Below are 16,000 nucleotides of genomic sequence, written 5' to 3'. Positions count from 1 at the left end.
AACCAATACAGTATTGTAAATTAAAGGAAAAAAAATTATTACCAAAAAAAAAAAATAAATAAAACAAAAATAAATAAATAAATAAGTAAGAAAGAAAGAAAATCAGGCACATTCCATATTGAAGTTAGGAAAGGTAAGTCATCTAAGATTGCTGCTGCTGCTACTGCTAAGTCGCTTCAGTTGTGTCCGACTCTGTGCGACCCCACAGATGGCAGCCCATTGGGCTCCGCCATCCCTGGGATTCTCCAGGCAAGAACACTGGAGTGGGTTACCTACTTTTAAGCTGCAATTTCAGTCTGAATGTCTGGCCCCGTGAATAGACTGTGCTGAGATGTGGAATGTTTTTGAAGGTGAGTCCCACGGCCGAGTCTTTTGGCTTCTGATACAGCTCAGTTAGTAATGCCCAAAGGTACCCACAGCTCCTACATGCTCCCATCTTTGCTAATCCAGAGGTTTTCTCAGTCACGACTAGGTGGATGGAGGCTGCACTCTGCACCAGGAAAGTGAAGTACGTTGGTTCTTCTTAGCTGACTTTTCATTTTCCCCCCAAACCCAAGAAGCCAATACTCCAAATGTTAAATCTGTGAATGCCAATAATCTACTGTAATGTGAAAGGACTGGTGATACTTAGGTTAAAAAAAAATAATAAGCCTATATCTAATAATACTTTGTTTTTATCCAAAACAGTCCCCTGTACAGTTACATTGAAGCTTTCTTTACAACTATCCTATGTCACACATATTCTTAAGTTCAAATTATATTATTAATTCAAATGTTTATTGAGTATTTCCTATTGTAATGTGTGGAGTTAGTTGTGAATGAGTAGGTAATAAGAAATCTATGGGTTTACCTCTGCATGCTACCTGGGTTTGCAGCTCTAAATCCATGCTTACTCTTAATTTCCCATGGAAAAATTTACTCCAACGCAAAAGCTCCACATGGTAATTATTTGCAAACTTTACAACCTCTTGTTGACTTTGCAGCACAAATACCAACAATGGAAAAGAGACTACTTCCTTTTCCTCAATTTATTAAACTAAAAATACTGGTACTTCAAACAATATATCATTCTGTGATCCAATAAGGGTGTAATTCTAAAAGCCAGATAATGTCATAATGAAGTAATGACACTTATTTTTGAGCTATTTCCTGAGAAGAGTAATCAGCATGGGACAGCAGTAAATGAATGTTCAAAAAAAAAAAAACTTATAGTGACAGAATATATGTCTTTTAGTGACAGAATATATGTCTTTTAAAAGTTTGCTCTATTGTCACATAATTGGTTGACTTTTAACATTGTATTGTTCAGTAAAGTGAGAAAATACCTTCATACCAGAATTGAGGTATATCTTTCCTTATAGTGCAACAGGATTCAGTGCTAGAAGCTTGCTTTTTTTTTTTTTTTGAGAATTTCACTTTCTTAGAATATCTTTGAAGTTTAAATTCATTTGACATAAAAAGTATATACCAAATAATTCACATTTAAAAATAGTAAAATAGAGCACTATACTTTCATTGGCTCCAAAGATGAATAATTGTTATCAAAGCAGATTACATCTCATTTAAAAGAGAAAAGGGAGAAAACTATTTGGAATAAAACTAAGACAATGAACCATACTTTGCTCTAGGAAAAATTTTATTTTTTTTCCTAAAAGGTTGACATTTCTGGTTTCTGTAAGCAAAACTGCAATCCCTACCACTAGATTTTGCTGACCAGTGATGCACTCAGCAATCTAACGACTTAGTCTGGATTTTGGGAAGGAGAGAGAAAATTACCTAGTGTGGGTCCTTCTGCTTTGGGTATTTAATCACTTATTTGTTTGTTTTAAAGAAAAAAACCTCAGGAGAAGCTGGATTCATACTGGAATAACATGTCTGGCTCATATTAGGTTCTCAGTCAATATAGAATAAAAAATAAAGGGTGGTGTGGACTAGCTGTCCTAGGTCATCTGGAAGCAGGTGTTTTGATTTCATTCTACCCGTGTTACCCAGTAGGTGAAGCATTCAGGAAGCCTGCTGTTCGGTAGGAGTGGAGAGGGGAGCCCTAAGGGCAGGCATGGCCCCCTTTTGCAGGAATGATGTCACGTGTTTTCCTCCTGTCCCCAGCATTACCCGTATCGGTACTACTCGATGTGTTATTTTAAGATAAAATGGAATTTTGTAAGCAGTCCCCGAGGACCAAAGCACATCTCAGAGATACCACCGAGGTTTAGGGCTACTGATAAAGTGAGGCTTCCTCTCTCGCCCCACAGGCTACCTGTACCTGGCCATTGAGTATGCGCCCCATGGCAACCTCCTGGACTTCCTGCGAAAGAGCCGAGTGCTAGAGACGGATCCCGCGTTTGCCATCGCCAACAGCACTGCCTCCACACTATCCTCCCAGCAGCTTCTCCATTTCGCAGCAGATGTGGCCCGGGGTATGGACTACCTGAGCCAAAAACAGGTTTGTTCTGCGAACCTTGCTTTGAGCATCTTTCTTCCAAACTTCTCTTTGATATCAGAGTTTAGATTTTTTTTTCCCAGTTCACCTCTCTTCTTAATTCCTCCTCAAACTCTCCCTAATTTTATTCTGTTTGTTAATATTCTATCTCTTTATATAGAAGTTCATGCTCCATGCTAATAGTATGTTTATCTAGTGAATCTCATCATATGTATTTGGGTGAGGTGCTTTCACTCATATTAGCTTCAAGTAACTCCACACAGCACACACAGCAGAGGCCTTTCATGGTAATTGGAATACTGCATGACCTGGTGCTTCTTCCTGAAACGCTCCTCCAAAGACCTGTGGGTCGTTTGGCAGAATCCACTCACTGAGCATTTAGAAGAGGAACTAGAAGGGAACTGGATTCTGGTAGCTTTTTAAAAACACTTTTTCATACTATCCTCTAGATTTCCCAAAGCTGCTGCTCTTTGTGCAAACAAAATGAAGTGAAAAAGCAAATATGATGCTGAAAATACATGACCTTTTTTTTTTAAATTTCAGTTTATTCACAGGGACCTAGCTGCCAGGAACATTTTAGTTGGTGAAAACTACGTAGCCAAGATAGCCGATTTTGGATTATCCCGAGGTCAAGAAGTGTATGTGAAAAAGACGATGGTAAGTTCAGATGTTGATGAGACCCTTTCGGGGGTACCCCTCCCTCTCCTGAGGTTGCTTCTCTTAGAATTCCATCCTTCTGTGCTGACGGAGGCCTCTGACCATTTCTGCCGTTTCATAATGCCTCAGCCCAGCAAACGTCCTTTCTCAGTTTTGATACCTAAAATGTCTGGAGGGTCTGCATTTACCAGTGAAGAAGGCTCTGTCACATGTGGTGAAGTTGTTGAACATGCAAGCCTCGTGCTGGAGGGGCTGGGGTCCATATCCAGCACAGACCTCCAAGTCTGGTCTCGTTCAGAATCTTCTGGGGAGCTCCCACAGTCCCCTTTTACACAGCAAACATAGGAGTGGGGGAAAAGACATTTAACCTACTTTCTAAAACATTAAGAAAGTGAATCAACAAGGTTTCCTAAGTCACAAGGATGCTCTAGAAAGAAGCTCATAAGTTGTAAATGCTCGTATAAGAGTTCCCTCTTTTCTGAATGTTCTCTGCTCATTCATCAGTTCGGTTGCTGTGTCGTGTCCGACTCTTTGCAACCCCATGGATGGCAGCACACCAGGCCTCCCTGTCCATCACCAGCTCCCGTAGTTTACTCAAATTCATGTCCTTTGAGTTGGTGATGCCATCCAGTCATCTCATCCTCTGTCATCCCCTTCTCTTCCTGCCTTCAATCTTTCCCAGCATCAGGGTCTTTTCAAATGAGTCACTTCTTCGCAGCAAGTGGCCAAAGTATTGGAGTTTCAGCTTCAGCATCAGTCCTTCCAATGAATATTCAGGACTGATTCCTTTAGGATGAACTGGTTGGATCTCCTTGCAGTCCAAGGGACTCTCAAGAGTCTTCTCCAACACCACAGTTCAAAAACATCAATTCTTAGGCGCTCAGCTTTCTTTATAGTCCAACTCTCACATCCATACATGACTACTGGAAAAACCATAGCTTGCTCGTTCGTCAAGCCCCCACCAAATCCACTTTCACCTAATGATACCTAGCCTCCCAAGTAGCCAAATTTTACCTTCAAATAAAAGATCCCAGGGGAGCCTCATTCTGCTCTTCTTGTCCACCTGGAATCATAAAGCTGGAAATGCCACGTCCCTGGACATTAGTGTTGGGCTTTGAACATGCCACCACCCTCTGCTTTCCCTGCAGTTGGGCAGTGCAGGGTGTTGGGGCTGACGCATCCTATAGTCTTTGCACATGTTGGGTAGGTCTCTCTGATGGCATGGCTTTCCCAGCATTACTTGGGCTCAGCTTTCTTGGGATGACTCCAGTTCTTGTAACATATACACACAGAGAGTCTTTTTACTTTTGTAGATATCAAATTGCCTCCTAGCAAGGCTCAGGCTTCTGCATTTATCCTCAAGCTCAGGTTTCCTTTCTTTTAAATATACTTATTTCAATTACTGACAAGATAACACAGAAACAATATTCAAGAATGCTTTCAAGAGGAAATGATCCACAGTTCACAACCTTGGCACAATTTATTTTATTTTTATTCTTTTCCTTCCACAGGCATACAGTCTTTTCCATAGTTATGATCACAGTGAACTTAATCGTTTTGGAACTTTCCACTCCCTTTTTTGATGAGGGTTTGAAGTGGGCCTCCTTTGGTTCTTAGAGAGTACCATGCCCCTGGTCCTTGATACTTATTGACATCAGCACCTCAGGAAGTCTCCAGTGACTCCCCGAAGGTTGGTTGCCAGGCAACAGTTTTTTCCCTAAACTTTTCAGATTCGCCCCTCTCAAAGCAGACCTTTCTCTGGTGAGTGGCTGGGCTGGTCTTACAGAAGCAGGACACACCGCTCACCCATCTGCTCCAGCCCTCCGCATTCCTCCTGGGCCACGTGGGACCCTCTTATTTCCACCGCAGCGTCTCTCGCCTTCCTTCACTCTGGCACTTTGGGGATGGGATGCTGTGAGGAGGGAGGGCCACATGCATGCTAAGTCGCTTTAGCCATGTCTAACTCTTTGTGATCGTATGGATTGTGGCCCGCCAGGCTCCTCTGTCCATGAGGTTTTCCAGGCAAGAAAGCTGGAGTGAGTGGCCATTTCCTCCTCCAGGGGATCTTCCCGACCCAGGGGTTGAACCCCTGTCTCTTATGGCTCCTGCACTGGCAGGTGGGTTCGTTACTACTAGTGCCTCCTGGGAACCCCTGTGGGGATGAGGAGGAGAGGTTAGCACAGTTTAGCCCCATAATCCTACCCGTTTAATTTGGTTACTTGCCTCAGTACCCCGAGGCTAAGGTTGGTTTGCTTGACATTTCATAAAGGTCAGAGATTTCTGTATCTTATGGAGTTAGGGAAATGCTTAGAGGGGCAGAGCACTGGTTAGGGCTCTAGTGTGTCTCCCAGTGGAAGGGCAAAGCGTTCAGTAGCAGCATGGTGTCCGGGCGGGGAAAGGACATGGTGAAGGTAGGGGAAGAAAAGAGAAGGGATTGGAGAGAAGCAAGCTCCCAGCAAGAAGGGCGCAGTGCAGCACATTACCAACAGAGGCCAGAGTGGCTCCTTTCTCTGGCTTACTATGGAAGTCAGAGATTGTCGATTCCTATTGCACCTAGATTCTCTGGGAAACTTTTTAAAAGACAGATGCTAAGTCCTACCACTTAGATATTTTGATTCAGTTATTGTGGAGAGGGCATCCTGCATTAGTTTTTTACTTCCTCCCAGGGCGATTCTAGTACTGGAAGTGTTGCAAAGTGATGTACTTAAGTGATTTGGGGTTTTACTACCATTGATTAATCTATTGATCCCCTCAGCGTGGATTTATTTATTACTACAATGTTTCACGCTTGTGCTGGGCTTGGGGATAATATTAAGACACAGTGTTCTCCCTCAAAGAGCTCAGAGACACATAACAAACAATTGTAACGGTGGATAAGGCTGAGCAGGAGGAAAGTGCAGGTCCCTCCGGAGCTCAGAGGAAGCACAGTGAAGCTTTCCAGTAAATGTGACATAGATACTGGAGACGTGAGAATGAAGTGCAGGACCTGGTGGATGCGGTGTATATATAAGAACTGAGCGGCAGAGGAAAGCACGGAACTTTGGGGAAATAAGAAAGGCAATATGGCTAGAGGGTGATGCAAAAAAGAGGAAGAGTTAAAACTCAAGGCTGGAAGAGGAAGTGGGGATAAGGTCTTGAAAGCTCTGGATGCCAGCTTTTGGGGATTCAGCTAAGGACTGGGGATGTTGTAACAAGAGTGATATTACAGAATTTTAAGGACAGGAACCACATGTTTGGGTTTGCCATTTAGAGTGATTGTGGTACAGAGAACAGGTCATTAGGGAGTGGAACCAGAGGCGGGGAGATGAGCGGAGAGGTGGTTGTCAGCAGGCAGGTGGAGATGGTGGTGGCCTGAACCAAGGTGACGGCAGCAGGGACAGACAGAGGTGGACAGATCAAAGCAGTCACACAAAGAATGGAAAAGGGCGCATGGAAATGAGTAACTAGGAAATACGGGGTCAGAGGCCAGCAAGCGGGAGTAAATGAGAGCAAGGACCAAACAGGAAATGCAGACAACTCTTCCCATCCCCTAGTGTGAAGGAGAAGAGAGAGTGACAGGTGGGAGATGGAGGCGAGGACATAGAAGGGAGCAGATGTTGAAGAGAACACAGCGTGTAGACGTGAGGGACTTCCCTGGTCTGCACTGAGAAGTCACCACCTCCTCGCTGACCCACATGCACCCTCTGCCCTTTGGTCTGAAATGCTCTTTCCTCCCCCATCCACCTGGTGGTACCTACACATCTTCTAGAACTGAACTCGTGTGTCCCCTCCCCTGGAAACCCTTCCAGCCTCTCCTCCAGGCATTTGGTCTCCTCCCACCACCTCAGCCTTTCCCACATTATAGCCTAATCCTCAGTTCCTATGCCCATCTCTCTCTTCAAACCTCTGAGCACCTCTGACAGCCACGAAGTGAATAATTGCATGACCACTGAAAGGACACACACATACACACACATTGTTATTTTTCTTTACATGAAGCTATGGTAGTGACCCCTTGAGGTAAGTGGGGCTTACATAATTTGCAGGGCTTTGAACTTAAAAGCAGACTTATGGGTGGGACATGCAAAAATATCCCCTGACTCTGCCATGCCTTCTGTCTGGGGACCTCCCTGGGAACTGGGGTGAGCTCCCCCCAGCTTCAGGCCACCGGCAAGCCTTGGGAAGGGGCCCCTGTTGAGCCTAAGCAGCCTCTTACATTGTATTCTCCAGGGAAGACTCCCCGTGCGCTGGATGGCGATCGAGTCACTAAATTACAGCGTGTATACGACCAACAGTGACGTGTGAGTAAGCCTCTCACTGCTGAGGGATTTTTTTTTTTTTTTTGGACCCAGAAAAATATCCATTTGACAAAGGTTTTGAAGAGAACCAGGAATATTGCATCCCTCTGCGGAATAAAGCTAATCACTAAGCCCAGGAAATAAATTAACAGAGTGAACAAAGCCACAGAGGAAATGATTTCCCCTGATGGCAGGCTTTGGGTTTATTTCTGCACGTCGGGGAGTGACTTCAGGTGGTTAATTCTTTATTTCCTGAGGAGTCAGAGGCATTCTGGCCTTCCTGTGAGTCCATTGCCCAGACTGACTTTGGCACAAGGACCTAGATCCGAGGAGGTGGCCCAGAGTAGCTGCTGGGGGTCAGAGGTGGCAGGGACAGAAGGCAGTCACACATGCTAAGTCACTTCAGTCGTGTCTGACTCTGTGCTACCCAACGGGCTGCAGCCCGCCAGGCTGCTCTGTCCATGGAATTCTCTAGGCAAGAGTACTGGAGTGGATTGCCATGCCCTGCTCCAGGGGATCTTCCCGACCCAGGGATTGAGCTCACAACTTTCATGTCTCCTGCACTGGCAGGCAGGTTCTTTACCACTAGTGCCACCTGGAAAGCCCCACAGAAGGCGGTCGGTGGGGCCCATCTCCCCTGCAGCCTGCGTGACGAGTCTCAGGCTGGTGGCAGGGGAGGACGGTTTGCGATTGAGACCTGAGCCCTCTTGCCCACATTCCCTATTTTCAGGAGGAAGAACAGGCCCAGAGGGTTGAGGTGACTTATTCGAGGGGGTGGGGTGTTGGGGGGAGAGCTGTTATGCCTGGGGATGGGGAGAGGTCGGGCGATGACTGTGTTCTCACTGTGTGCCTTTATGTTATCTCATGTCATCTCTGCATGAGGCAAAGATGGGTGTCCTCACTTCTGGAAGAATACAGTCGGAGGCCTCAGCAGTTCTAGTCATTTGTCCCATGTCACATGAGTACCCGGTGGCAGAGATGAGATCTGATGCAAATCTGTCTGGCCTAGAACCCCCTGCTTTCCGTAGTGTCAGCCTGCATTCTCTACCTAGAACAAGTCGGGGCTCTGCCAGTGTTAACAGTGTTCCCCTGTTACAGTCCTTCCATTGGCCAACGGGGAGATAGACGCACGCTCTGTGCAAGACCCAATCCTAGGAAAAAGACATGGGACTTTCCCTCTTCTGACCTAGAGTCACTCGCCCCAGCTTTGGGGGCAGAACGTTGCCTGGCCAACGCGTGTGCTGATTAGTTTTCTCTTTCATCCCTTCTGCAGATGGTCCTATGGCGTGTTACTATGGGAGATTGTTAGCTTAGGTGAGTATCCTTGTCCACCTACCAGGTGAAGCTCTGCGCAAAGGGAGTGGGCGCCCCCGTGCTCCTCACCATCTACTTTCATGGGTAACATTTGCATTCGGTGCCGACAGATGCCACTTGGGAAAAGAACCTTGCAGGTTTCCTGCATGAGTGTGTTTATCCCCATGGCTCTCTTTATGAAAGCCCAGTGTCTAATGTCACATTTAACACTGATGACCTGGTGGCCAAGAACTTCATTCTAAGTTGTCTCCACGTGTGCACAGATGTCATAAAGCTGTCATAAGTTTTCTTCTGCAACTTTAAGACAGTATATTGTGTTGCTATGAAAAGTCACATTTTCAAAGGCCATTTATTTTTAAATTTTATTAAAGTATAGTTGATTTAGTTAATTTCTGCTATACAAAGGTGACTCAGTTTTATGTATGTGTGTATATAATTTTCCATATTCATTTCCATTATGGTTCGTCACAAGATATGAAATATAGTTCCCAGTGCTATACAGCAGAACCTTGTGGTTTATCCATCCTATATGTAATAGTTTGTTTCTGCTAATTCCGAGTTTCCATTTCTTCTCTGCCACTTTTCCCCCTTGGCAATCACAAGTCGGTCCTCTATGAGTCTGCTTCTGTTTTGTAGATAAATTCATTTGTCATATTTTAGATTGCATGTAAGTAATATGGCAATTGTCTTTCTCTTTTTGACTTCTTTCACTTAGTATGATAATCTCTAAGTCCATCCATAGTGTCACAAATGGCATTATTTCATTCTTTTTGATGGCTGAGTAATATTCCTGTGTGTGTGTGTGTGTGTACCACATCTTCTTTTATCCATTCATGGACATTTAGATTGTTTCTATGACTTGGCCATTGTAAATAGTGCTGCTATGAACAAAGGGATGCGTGTATCTTTTTGAATTATACTTTTGTCTGGATATATGTCAAAAGCCATTTAATACCATGTGAAAATGTACATGCCAAAAAGCAGAAAAATTTCACATTTGCCATAATTCCAGTTTTATAAATATCACACATAAAAAAACTGGAAAGACTACACAGGATTTTTTCAAAGTAGTTTTTTCATTATTTTTTGTACTTTCCACAATAAACGTATATTGCTTTTATAGTTACCATTGGGACAGTAACTATGGTAGATGAAACAGGAATTGCATTATGTAAATACAGATTTCCAATTGGGAAAAAGATCCATGTCATTGGTACATTGGTACCATGTCAAGAGACACGCTGTGTGTAGACAGACTTGGGGACGAGCAAGGCGCCGTAAGGAAGCAGCGACTGCACGGGAGCACTGTCTGTAGCCAAGTCTAGCTGTGACGTGCGGTGGGTTTGCCCCAGGGGATGACGAGTCTGGGTGCTTATCGTCGCTTGACTCACCCCCCTCTTCCTCCCAGTCCCTTGGCTGTAGGGCCCCAGGGCAGGAGACAGTGCCTTCTGCATCCAAGGGGGGCTCAGGGTGCATCGTTTCCTATCTTCCAGGCGGCACCCCTTACTGTGGGATGACGTGTGCAGAACTCTACGAGAAGCTGCCCCAGGGCTACAGACTGGAGAAGCCACTAAACTGTGACGACGAGGTGTAAGTCAGGCCTCCCCCCAGGGCCATTCTACCCTAACTTCCCCTCTGTATGTTTCCTGAACTGACTGTAATGAAGCAGCTATCTGATACATACAAATACGTATGTATGTGTACACACACACACCCAAAACAGTCAGAAACAAGAGTCTGTGTTATGCGTGTAGGGGGGCATTTCCCTCAGAAAACTCAAACAAGATTTTTGAGTTCAAGATTTCAGAACCTTGAAACTAAGACTGTTAGGCAATGGGCAGGAAATAGAGAGTTTTCCAGGCATAGAAATTCAGGAGGAATTTAAGGTGGTGATTCTTGGCTGAATCTTAAAGTTGAAATGAGAAAGGGCAACAAATACAGAAAAGATTTGTATGAATAATTTATGAATACATGAAATTATCCATGAATAAATGTATGGAACTTTGAGGGTAGAAATGTCAGAGCAGTTACACTAAAGAAGATAAACTGTTCTTTATAAAATCTTGCTTCTACAAGCCTTATTTTCCAGGAATAAATATTCTTATTCCTGGAAAGAATGATTCTCTAGTGATGCTGCCATTCCCAGAACCAGCTGAGGTCGTTGCTGCCTAAATGACATAATATGAAGAGTGCAAGGCTCTAGGTTGAACAAGGAATTTATTGTCCAAACCAAGCCACTTCTAAGAGTGGATGAGGGTGCTATTATGCTGTGGTACAAGAAATATAAACCTAGACCATCCTGGGAAAACCTGAATGTACTCAAGCCATCACTGGGCCAAGTCCCTGAATCCCACCTTTAAGGAGTGATGTTTTCACTGCTCTAACTCACTTATGAAACTTCTGTTAAAGTAGAAACTCTTCTAGAATCTCTACCACCCCAGGCTGATAGCTGAGAGCCTTCTGTGTACTGTGGCTCCCAGTGAGGAACCACCCTGTTAGGCATGTGAAACCTTGAGCCCCTCTCTCAGACATGATGACTCTCTAAATCTGGAGTGGGTCCCAGGAATCCACGTTTTAACAATACAGGTAGTTCTGGCCACACTGGAGAAAGACCTTAGACTAGCACTTTGTAAACTGTGTTTGTGGAATGTGTGAGACATAAATAACACAAGGGGAAAAAGTACTGTGATCAGTTATGTTTGGGAAGCTTCTATGTTAAACCTCGTTTAAAAGGTTGTTGGTTTTTAATAGAATGACTTCAAGATTTCACAAAGTCAGTCACTAAGAGGGAGGCACTATAGGTAGCGTTTTGCAAATTTATTTGCGCACAGAGCCAGTTTTTAGAAATGAAACACTGACATTTTGAGAGATGTAATATTCTGAGGGGAAGCCTACCCTGGACACACAACTCTGTTCTTCCCAGATGATCAGGATAGCTGAGACCAAGATCTCTTGGGAATGGTACCCAAAGTGGGCACTAGAAGAAAAGAGACATGGGTGGGGAGGCGGGAGGCCTCCTAGAACCTTCCTAGCTGCAGTACTTCTGTCTTCTGCTGGCTAAGTGAGATGACCATGCATTGTGTGGCTACATTCTCCTTTATTCCCAACCCTGCACCTGGCTGTGCCCAGGACTAAAGCATGGTGGGAGACTAAACACTCTCACTCTGTTTTCAAAGGTATGATCTCATGAGACAGTGCTGGCGGGAGAAGCCTTATGAAAGGCCCTCATTTGCCCAGATCCTGGTGTCCTTAAACAGGATGTTAGAAGAACGAAAGGTGAGTATGGAACTCAAGGCATGGGTTCTTTCACTGGAATTCCTCATGTGTCCATTGTGGTTAATAGTGGACACAGGTCAGCAGGTTCTTTTGAACCAACCTGAGGTGCTACAGGGCCATAAAAGATGTGGACTCAACTTTGAGAAAGTTACAATTTTGGAGGAAACCAGATTCCTATATAGGATATAGTCAGACACTGTAGAACAACGTACAGAACTGGCTTGTCTGAGCTGGACGGGATCTTAAATCGGTCATACAGCCTGGCCCTTTCATTCTGTAGATGAAGGAGCATACTTAGAAAGGAGAAAGTGACTTGCCCAAGGACAAACGGGAGAGTGACAAGAATGTGGTCTTCAGGTTACTACGGGGAGGGTCAGGAATTCTGTAAAAACTTATAGTAGATAGATCTGAGATCCAAAAGGTAAATCTAGGTTAGGGAATTTGGAAGTCACGGAAGATGCTGGAAGTCATCAAAACCCAGTTGGTAATGAAACCAGAGATGTGGGTGAGATCTCACAGCAGGAGATGTGAAGATGAGCAGACAGAGGAAGGGGTCTGGGAGGCCGTGGTGCAGGTCAGAAGGGACCAGTGAGAGACCATGGGACAGAGAAGCCGGGAGGCTGGAAAAGTGAGAGGAAGCAATCTTCCTTGCAGAAGTCAAGGGATGCTTTTCAGGAAGAAAGTGGTTAAATACAACAGAGGGAATGAGGATAGAGAAATATCCCTGCCGGTATTTGGGGGCTTGTGGAGGAGGGCATGGCAACCCACTCCAGTATTCTTGCCTGGACCATCCCATGGACAGAGGAGCCAGATGGGCAGCGGTCCATAGGGTCGCACAAAGTTGGACACAACTGAAGTGACTTAGCAGCAGCAGCCGGTGGTGCTAAAGAATCCACCTGCCAGTAATACAGGAGGTGCAGGAGAGGCAGGTTCAGTCCCTGAGTGGGGATTCCATCCCTGGGTGAGGAAAACTCCCCTAAAGTAGGAAATGGCAACCCACTCCACTATTCTTGCCTGGAAAATCTCATGGTCAGAGAAGCCTGGTGGGCTACAGTGCACGGAGTCACAAAGAGTCAGACACGACTGAGCACACAGCATCTGTATTTGAGCTGAGACAAGCTAAGGAAACCGGGGTATGACCGTAACTGCTCCCAGTGGAGGCAGGACTGAGCCAGCTTGTGTCTCTGAACCACTCTTGTTCTCCTAGACCTATGTGAACACCACACTTTATGAGAAGTTCACCTACGCGGGAATCGACTGCTCTGCAGAAGAAGCGGCCTAGGACCGACCACTTTCATCTGTATATTCTCTTTCCCCTTCACCGGCGTGAGAGACCCTTCATACCTTGACGCTCAGCAAGCAAGCCTCTGCCAAGAGAGGTGACAGAAAATGGACATGTATATAGATTGTCGCTTGCCTGGGACTTTGTAAGACCCGTGTGTGAATCTGTAGCACCCTCTGACTAGGACTGTATATACTATTTTGAGTAAGAATGTGCTGGAATCAGAATGCCTGTTTGTGGTTTCATATACAATAATATATTTTTCTAAAAACATGGACTTTATGGGAAGGTGTGAGTACAATCACTGTAGTTCATAACTCATTATTGTCCTAGGTATTTTTTTAAATATTTACCTATATATTGGATGCTCTAAGATGTTTCACTGTGTAGAGGAAAATACTATTAGTAAACCTGTTGGTACAGGTGAGAAAAAGTAGGGGAAAGGTATGAGTTCTAACAGGACATGGATTTAGGTCTCTTAAATGTTAACCTAAGTGATGTAAAGAGCTTCTTCTATCTCTAAATATTCCCCCTCACCTGTAGAAGCCATCCTGATTCCTTTGTTAATTTGATAACTTTTTCATGTGTTTCCAGAGCCAACAAATCAGTCCTAAATGTAGACACTGAAAAACCGACTTAAATCTCATTCCTTAGAAGCCTAAGAATGTTAGGAAGTGTTAATTTGATAAGCTAATAGGTTTTAGTTTCTTGGATAACATCAATGTGTTTGTTAAATTAAAACAGGAAGCTTGTCATTATATTTGGGAGACGTGTGACATGTATCATAGGAGATTAACATCCCCACCTGTCTTGCACATTGTAAAAAGTTGTAGTTTTGATCAGTTGTGAGTTTACCATTTATATTGTAGGCACATGCTATACTGAGATCATACAGTAAGTGAATAAATGTCTTGCCTACCCACTTTTTGTCTAGGAATGTGTCTCATAAGTATTACCAACCATCTCTATTATACTTTCAAGAAAACACTTTATCACCCTCTAATGTGTTGGCAATACGCAGACAGCAGTTGGTGAGTATATTCAACCAGATGTATCACAAGCTCACAAGATTAGAAACATCTCCCAGAAATATTCTACTGTTTTCCTGTACCTCGGGTTCCAGTATGAGGAACTTATGAGTATTGAGGGCTTAAAACTGGAATCTCTTTTAACTGTGTTGCAGTGTTTTACGTACTGTGTAATGTTCCATATTTCTGCCATCTGCTGAACTTCATGCAGCAGAAACAGTGACCAGGAAACTGCATTTGTCCGAAAGCTCTTCATCCACAGCAGGATAGGCAAAAGCAACACTGCTGCCGCACCATTTATTCTTCAGCAGAGCAGGGGCTGGAGTGAAGAGCCACTGAAAGCAGGTCCAAATATCTAACAGTTCCTTTTTACCCAAATGTTGTGAAGATGCTCCTGACAGCTCTTGGTTTGTATGTACATGGAACCAAACAAGAACAGGGATGAATGTATCTCTGAAAAATGTAGATAATGTCTTCAAATTTTGCATGTGGCTTTGGAATACACAATAACAGCTACCCTCTCTAACAGCTTGACCTTCTTAATTATATATATTTAAAATAAATTTACATCATTGCGAATTTACTTCACGGCCAGTAAAAGAGATGACTACGAAAGGGCAGCATCAAGAAAAAGGAATTCAGTAATAAGATTTACTTGTAAATTCAAAATACTGAAGCAGTAAGCCTAAGGTGTGCTATGGGTTGACACATATTATAATCAACTGTCAGAAGGCCACGAATTCACTTCTGGCACAGCGGCCATCCAACTGACATCTCTGTGATTCATCCATGCTGGTGACAAAGAAACCTTTGTAGCTTTGTAGCCTGTTAACCAAATTAATCGAAAGATTCATACTTACTCAAAGGTCAGCAGTCAAACTGAATGAATTTGTGTCGTTTCCACAGGCCAGTTTGCATATCATCAAAAAGCAATTAAGAAGGGAAGAACTGACCCCTTTGAGGAACTAGGTAATTCCAGTATTGGGAATATAGATTAGATTTCAGTGTACCAGAAGATCCACAGGATACCGCCTTAAAAAAAAAGATCAATGAGTGGCTGACAGGAATCAAAATCAAGCAAGAGTACACCAGTTAGAATGAAAACACCTTACACAATAGCCCAGTGACCAAACTGTATTATGTTAACAGTACACTGAAAAGTTTACATTCACATTCATATATTTTGTGAAGAAAATCTCTATCTATTTCTATATAGGCAATCTAAAGAAAACTGTTATGATTTTGTTAGGAAGAGATGTTTCAGACTCCTAGCAGTATAATGGTTCCAGGTATTTAAAGAGGAAAAGAAATTTTAAGCAATCTGAGAAATGAACTTTGTGGAAGTCCTGGACGCATTGCTTCCACTTTAAAGCATCTTCCATGGACATCTGCACACGGCCTATGACGATAAGTCAAAATCCAAACAGCCTAATTCCTTCCCCACCCCTCCCCAGACACAACTTTAGAAACTGCTGTGGAAATCCAGCCTTTAAAATGTAACGCATAAACCTCGAGAGTGCTTCTCTTTCTCCTCTTCTATGAAAGGGAAACCTCATGTTATTATAGATCAAACGCTCCTGCCAGCAGTGGCGGCCAAGGAGTCAGGGAAGCGGTGCAGAGGTTTAAGATCTGCTTGGGCCAGGTGGTTACTTCTTTCCTTTCAGGTCGTCTTTTACCTTCCAGAGGACCAGTTCCATGAAGGCGGTTGCATTTTCACTGGAACTGT

General features: G+C 43.9%; 1 protein-coding gene across 1 annotated transcript in view; it reads left to right on the top strand.

The window, feature by feature from the left end:
• TEK (TEK receptor tyrosine kinase) overlaps positions 1-14,687 on the top strand; it is a 101,146-nt gene extending 86,459 nt beyond the window's left edge. Inside the window, exons 17-23 of the mRNA XM_068973560.1 lie at positions 2,253-2,443; positions 2,984-3,097; positions 7,307-7,377; positions 8,648-8,688; positions 10,182-10,278; positions 11,865-11,964; positions 13,172-14,687. Coding sequence (XP_068829661.1) covers positions 2,253-2,443; positions 2,984-3,097; positions 7,307-7,377; positions 8,648-8,688; positions 10,182-10,278; positions 11,865-11,964; positions 13,172-13,246 — 689 coding nt within the window. The 3' untranslated portion in view covers positions 13,247-14,687. The remainder of the gene's footprint in view (positions 1-2,252; positions 2,444-2,983; positions 3,098-7,306; positions 7,378-8,647; positions 8,689-10,181; positions 10,279-11,864; positions 11,965-13,171) is intronic.
• Positions 14,688-16,000: the final 1,313 nt, after the last annotated feature.

This window comes from Capricornis sumatraensis, chromosome 6 (assembly GCF_032405125.1).
Source record: "Capricornis sumatraensis isolate serow.1 chromosome 6, serow.2, whole genome shotgun sequence".
In the NCBI taxonomy this organism is placed as follows: Eukaryota; Metazoa; Chordata; class Mammalia; order Artiodactyla; family Bovidae; genus Capricornis; species Capricornis sumatraensis.
The sequence above is the reverse complement of the archived record's forward strand: the minus strand, read 5'-3'. Positions and strand labels throughout refer to the sequence as shown.